Source organism: Lynx rufus, unplaced genomic scaffold (assembly GCF_022079265.1).
Source record: "Lynx rufus isolate CCGP_SWC_20201006 ecotype Redwood Valley unplaced genomic scaffold, mLynRuf1.p SCAF_13, whole genome shotgun sequence".
Taxonomy (NCBI): Eukaryota; Metazoa; Chordata; class Mammalia; order Carnivora; family Felidae; genus Lynx; species Lynx rufus.
In genome coordinates, this window is record NW_025814827.1 from 40923881 (window position 1) to 40930753 (window position 6873).

Here is a 6873-nt window from a genome sequence, read left to right on the forward strand (position 1 = left end):
TTACGATTCTCTCTCTCTTGCCCCTCTCCTACTTGTGCTGCCTCTGTCTCTCTCAAAATAAATAAAGAAACTTTAAAATAAAATAAAACACAAAATAAAAAGAATAAGAAATAATGTAAATCTTCTCACTGCTGAAAAGTTTATTAATGTGAGATTCTTAAATGGATGATGGTGAATATCAAACCACTATAGTATTTGGACTCCATCCAGGTATAAGAATGATGCGACAGTTCTATTTAAAATGTCAAATATAGGGGCGCCTGGGTGGCGCAGTCGGTTAAGCGTCCGACTTCAGCCAGGTCACGATCTCGCGGTCCGTGAGTTCGAGCCCCGCATCGGGCTCTGGGCTGATGGCTCAGAGCCTGGAGCCTGTTTCCAATTCTGTGTCTCCCTCTCTCTCTGCCCCTCCCCCGTTCATGCTCTGTCTCTCTCTGTCCCAAAAATAAATTAAAAAAAAAAAAAAGTTGAAAAAAAAAAATAAAATGTCAAATATACAATTAAAATGTCAAATCAACAATATGCTGGAAACTTTACATTCTGAAACTATATGAACCAATGATCAAAAGTATTAACTGTAAATGTTAAAGTACAATGTCATAGATAATTTATCAAAAAAACTTTAAGCAGAATACCAGCAGAAAGTGTCAATAATGTAAATATGTAAGTGATACAATGATCAGTGAGAAAAACAGATCTCAAAACAGTATACGTTATTAGCAAAGTAGTTACCGTGTTTGAGGAGTGGTCTACAGCAGAGGAAAGGGCCAATTTCATGGATTACCAAGAACTAATCTTTTTTTTCTTCTTTTAAAGACTTTATTTTTAGCTAATCTCAAACTTACAACCCTGAGATCAAGAGATGTATGCTCCACCATCTGAGCCAGCCAGGCACCCCTTACCAAGAGCTAATCTGAAAGCAATTTTCTTTTAGGACACTTAGCACACTCAGTGTCTAAGTGAATTTACGTCAGGCTTTGTGAAAAGGGAAGAAATACAGCCTAGAGGCTATCAAGTGCGAGCTTTAACGGACTCTCCATCTCTGTCTGGCTGGCACAATGAGGGGCACTCCTTTCAGCAACAATGAAGGAGCAAATGCTATAGAAATCTGCCAGCAACTTGGATTTGACATCTTTTCTTCCTCCAGGCTCACGGTAAACTTGAATATCAAAGTCAGAGATATCCCTTTTACTGAAATAGTAGCAATAAAAATGTCAAGGGCATCTAGGATTAATTACTATTCAGGCAAAGCATTTATATTTTTGTTTGCAAAGCAAAAGTTTGGTCAGAAAAAAAAAATTACCTCCAAGTTCTTACTCTCCTTAACGTGGCTATAAACAGCTGCCTTATCTTTTATTGGACATAAATAATTTAAAAATGATTAAAAGCAGCTGCCATCTGAACGTGGAGCAAGAAAGCAAAGATCTGCCAACATCCACAATAACTAAATACGGCATCAGTGTTACCTTCAATCCTGATCACCATTTTGGAACATCAGGAAAACAAAAGTGTGTGAAAGAATCATACAACAGTCTGCCACACTTGACCTTTCAAATCTCAAATCACTCTAGAGACAGTTTAGGGACACAGTGGAAAAAACAGTTCTGGAACCAAAATGCTTGGGTTGAATCCAGGCTCTGTAATTTTCTGGTTGCATGATAATGGATAAGTTAGTTAACCTCTCCTAACTGTGAGTTATCCAAGGACTACTGATAGGCCTTGAGTTCCTCTCTGCTAGTAGCTCATCAGAAAGATAAGTATATGGGATGCCTGGGTGGCCCAGTTGGTTAAGCACCAACTTCCGCTCAGGTCATGATCTCACAGTTCGTGAGCTCCAGCCCAGCGTTGGACTCTGTGCTGACAGCTCAGAGCCCGGAGCCTGTTTCAGATTCTGTGTCTCCCTCTCTCTCTGACCCTCCCCCGTTCATGCTGTCTCTCCCTGTCTCAAAAATAAATAAACGTTAAAAAAAAAAAATTTTTTTTTAAACTAAAACAAAACATTAAAAAAAAAACCTAATAAAAAAAGATAAGTATAATACTAACAAATCCTAGTATGCTTTAATGACTACATCCAGTGCAATGTCATGCTTCAAGTGGATGGATATTCAATGGAGATAATTAGCCTTATGATATGCTTACCCAAACTCCGTAAACTTAGGGTTCATATGATCTACACAGGGAATGATTTAAGTGCAAGAGACTAGCAGGCCCGATGTGTTCAGTAAAGTTCCCTTGGAGAATTACTTGTCTGGTACTTGTTTAGTCTTATTTTGTCCTGATTTTCATCAACAAGCCACGTGTATGTAGTGGTCTAAAATAGAAAACAGGGGTGCCTGAGTGGCTCAATCGGTTAAACTTAGGACTCTTGACTTTGCCTCATGTCCTGATCTCACAATTTGTGAGTTTGGGCCCTGCAAGGGGCTCTGAGCTAACAGCCCAGAATCTGCTTGTGATTCTCCATCTCCTCTCTCTCTCTGCCCCTCCCCCAGTCGTGTTCGTGCACATGTGCACGCTCTCTTTCTCTCTCTCAAAAATAAACTTAAAAAAATAAAGTAGAAAGTGAAAGGTGTAAACAACATTAAGTTCTGGAATTAGGTAACTAACTGATCCTTACACAGCTAAACCTCTATCATGAATTTCTTTCTTTCTGATCATTTCAATTACTCTCCATTTGGGGCACAAATCAACATGCAATAGGAGAGCAAGGAGGCCTCAGGCAGGGCAATCAATCTTGTCCCCCTTAATCTTTACGTACCAAGAATGGTATTCCTAGCAAGCCTAAAGATGAATAGTACTTCACAATCTAAGAAGTGCAAGGACTTAGAGATCACAAACCAAACCAAAAGAAAGAAATCCTTCCAACATCTCTTTATCCAGGTTTGACTGAAAATAGGATGATAGTGGGAACAGTGGCAGAAGTGGTGATGGCTGCAGGGATCAGTGATGTCCCAAGCTCTGTGCCACACATTTACATATGCTGACACAATGAATCATTAAACTATGCAGGGAAAAAAAAAAATCCCAAAAGAATATATAAGATGGGATTTTTTTATTAATTTTTTTTAACGTTTATTTATTTTTGAGACAGAGAGAGACAGAGCATGAACAGGGGAGGGTCAGAGAGAGAGGGAGACACAGAATCTGAAACAGGCTCCAGGCTCTGAGCGGTCAGCACAGAGCCCGATGCGGGGCTCGAACTCACGGACTGTGAGATCATGACCTGAGCCGAAGTCGGACGCTTAACCGACTGAGCCACCCAGGTGCCCCTAAGATGGGATTTTTAAGATGATCCCAAAAAGGGATCAAAGCCTAAAATTTTAATAGGTTACAATATTAACATAAATCAAAAAATATATTATTCATTCTCAAAACAATATACCATCATTTTACTCAATTTAATTTAGTTCCATAGAGATGAGTAAGATAGAAGCACCTTCATTCACTCAATTCATCAGGTTAAAGACACTTGTTATGAAACGCCTATGTGTCAGACACTGTAGTAAGTACCAAAGGTACTATTACTACAATTACTATTAAAACATGATCCCTGCAGCCAAAGGAGCATCTATCTACCTCGCTCTCAGTTAAGAGGTGACTGGTTCACAAAAATGTAAGAGATAAGACAGAGTTGAGTCAAGAGCAGCTTAGTATAAATTCCAGCTCTGCCACTAGCTATAAAAGCTTGGGCAAGTCAATTAAAAATGAAGATTTTTAATTGGTAATAATGAAGATTTTATATATACAATAGATATAAAATGAAGTTGTTATAAAGTTAAACAACTTGAAGTTGTTTATTTTTTGTTTTGTTTTGTTTTGTTTTTGAAGTTGTTTAAAAAATGAAGTTGTGGGGTGCCTAGGTAGCTCAGTCGGTTGAGCATCCAACTTTTGATTTCGGCTCAGGTCATGATCCCAGGGTTGTGGGATGGAGCCCCACGTTGGCCTCTGTGCTGAGGGTGGAGCCTGCTTAAGATACTCTCTCCTTCTGTCCCTCTTCCCCACTCGTGTGCACTCTGTCTCTCTCTCTCTCTCTCTAAAAAATAAAAAATAAAAATTTAAGAAAAATAAAGTTGTAATAAATACATAAGTTATGGGGCGCCTGGCTGGCTCGGTCTGTTGAGTGTCCGACTTCAGCTCAGGTCATGATCTCACTGTCAGTGGATTCAAGCCCCGCATCAGGCTCTGTGCTGACAGCTGGGAGCCTGGAGCCTGCTTCAGATTCTGTCTCTCCCTCTCTCTCTGCCCCTCCCCCACTCACGCTCTTTCTCAAAAATGAATGTTAAAAAAAATGTTTTTAATTAAAAAAATAAGTGCAACAAAGTTATACTACATATATATATGCAACATGTATACAGTTGATTCTTATACATATCCTAGGATAGGGGTGCTGTGGAAAATTCCACATATAATTTTTGATTCCCCCAAAACTTAATCACTAATAGCCTACTGTTGACTGGAATCCTTACCAATAACGTAAACAGTCAACACATAACTTAGATGTTATATGTATTAGATACTGTATTCTTACAATAAAATAAGCTAGAGAAAAGAAAATGTTAAGAAAATAATGAAAAGAATACATTAACAGTACTATAGTGGTTTATAAAAGAAAAAGAATCCCCATGTAAGTGGACCCACAAGCCTGTGTTGTTCAAGAGTCCACTGTATACAGTTGTTATGAGGACAAAATGTGTTACCAGTGTGCACTAGATTGATCATTTCCTGCCAACTGAACCTAAGAATTTCTTCATACCTCAATTTTACTTATTTCCTACTTTAATCCTAACCAGGTTAAGTATGTTACACTTAATTTTAAGTTTTCTAATTTTTTTTCAAGCTCTGTATTTCGGTATACAATTACTACCTCTAGGGACATCTTAACCTTCTATGCCCTTAAAATACTCCAAACATTTCAGTAACAAGAAATTTTGCCTCAACCAAATTTTTTTTTTTAATCTATGCACACAATAATTTAAAATACACAGTTTTGGGCTGAAAATATGATAGTGGTAACAGTGGCAGAAGTGGTGGTGGCTGCAAGGATCAGTGATGCCCCACTGTGCCGCACAGGTACGTTTTGCAGTACAAATGTTAAAATAACAGCTCCTAAAAAGACCGTACTCAAACCCCTTTAGCTGGGAGATAAGTGAAGTTTGCCCCCTATCATGCCCTGCTCCAAGCTGTTAAGTGTCCTTCTATGAACGTGTGAATAAGGTCGATCACATTGCTATTAAAATTCAGACCCGACTGCAGAAATATTTCCTGATTAAAAATTTTTAAATACGAAGGCCAGTGACCCCTGATTCCGACACTTGTGTAATAAAAGAACTATGCTATTAAAAGAAGAGAGAGAACTATGCATCTGATCCTGTCCCCAAATACTATAGAGTCCATTCCGTGGTGGGCATTCTTTCAGGAAACCTTTATTATCCTACCGTGTGCTAGACCTTGCACAGTGAACACAACAGATCAAAAAAAATCCCTGCCCTCCTAGTAACAGGAACATCTGCCCATACTCTAAGGCTGCCCAAGTCTCAGTTCCTCCAGACCAAGCGCTGGCCGCACCCCCACACCACAAGGGTCAATCCCGGTGACACTCCACCGAAACCAACAAGCCCGCTAGCCTTGCAACCCTGACACACAGCCTCGGCCCCGGCGTTCTTAGCCATTCCGGCCCGGACCACTTGGGCAGGCTGGGGAAGCCCTCCAAGCGGCCACTCCCGCGCCACCCCGGCGGGGAGACAACCGGCGGCTCACCCCCAGACGCGCCACGTGCGCACCCTGCGCGCGCCCCCGCCGCCCTCCGCCCGTCCCGCGCAGGCGCAGGTGCCGCCGCCGCCCTGCTCGCGAGCGGCCAGCAAGCCGCTCGCGGCTCCTGACTCGCGGCGGGGCCTCATCAGACCCAGTCCCACGAAATCGCGGCCCGGACCCCACAAGCCGCCGCCTCTTACCGGCGCTCTGGCCCAGGCGCCCCGGCCTCCTGGCTCCCGGCGGCCGCCTCGCGGGGCGCCTCCTCCTCCTCGCCCTCCGCGGCCGCCGCGGAAGCCCCGACCGCGACCCCGGCGGCCGCCTCCGTCCCCGCCGCCTCTCGCCACCGCCGCTGCGGCTCCCGCCCGCTCGCGGTCGCGGTCCCCGCCCGGCCGGTCGCGGCCCGGCCGGCGTCCGCGGCCGCCCCGAGCTCCTCGCTCCGCCTGCATCTGGCCGCCGCCGGCGATGCTGAGTGTGCCGGAGCTGGGCCGCGGCGGAGACGCCCTTGCCCCACCGGAAACAGGTCGCTCGCAGGAGCCGCGAGCGACAGGCCCCCGGTGGCGGCGAGTGCGGGGTGCGGGGCCGGGGATGGAAGCCGGCCGCGGCGGGGGCGGGGCGGCCCGGGGCCTGGCAGGTGGGGCCGGAACCGGGGCCCCGGGAAGGCTGGGGCTTCAGAGGAAAGGCCCACCCGTGGGAGCGGGAAGTGGGGGACTCGGTGGGTCTGGGGAAGGGGCCGTGGCTCAAGGACGGGTTATAAAGTAAAGTAAATGGATGGGTTAAATTGTTTGTATAATTGGAACTCGTTTTTGTTAAAAAAAAAATTATGAATATGAGTGTATTTGCATTAAAAAAATCTAAAAAGTATATACCAGAATGTAAGCAGAGGTTAATTAACGGTAAGGTGGGACACCCAGTGAGTTCATTTTTCCTTTTTTCCCCCGTTTAATCTCTTAATTATCAAGCATGAATGTGTATAATTATTAAAATTATTCTGAACTCAGGGTTCAGGAGGAGGTATGGAGGAGAAGGTGGGGGGGGTCTCGGGTGAGAGGTGTGTACTGCAGCAGGCAACTGGGATAGCACAGTGCAAAACTGGTGATGAGTGGAAGGGCTCTGAAGTCCTTGCGAGAA

General features: G+C 44.2%; 1 protein-coding gene across 1 annotated transcript in view; it reads right to left on the bottom strand.

Annotated features, from left to right (window-relative positions):
• Positions 1–6191, bottom strand: part of AVEN (apoptosis and caspase activation inhibitor) — a 195934-nt gene extending 189743 nt beyond the window's left edge. Inside the window, exon 1 of the mRNA XM_047074663.1 lies at positions 5946–6191. Coding sequence (XP_046930619.1) covers positions 5946–6191 — 246 coding nt within the window. The remainder of the gene's footprint in view (positions 1–5945) is intronic.
• Positions 6192–6873: the final 682 nt, after the last annotated feature.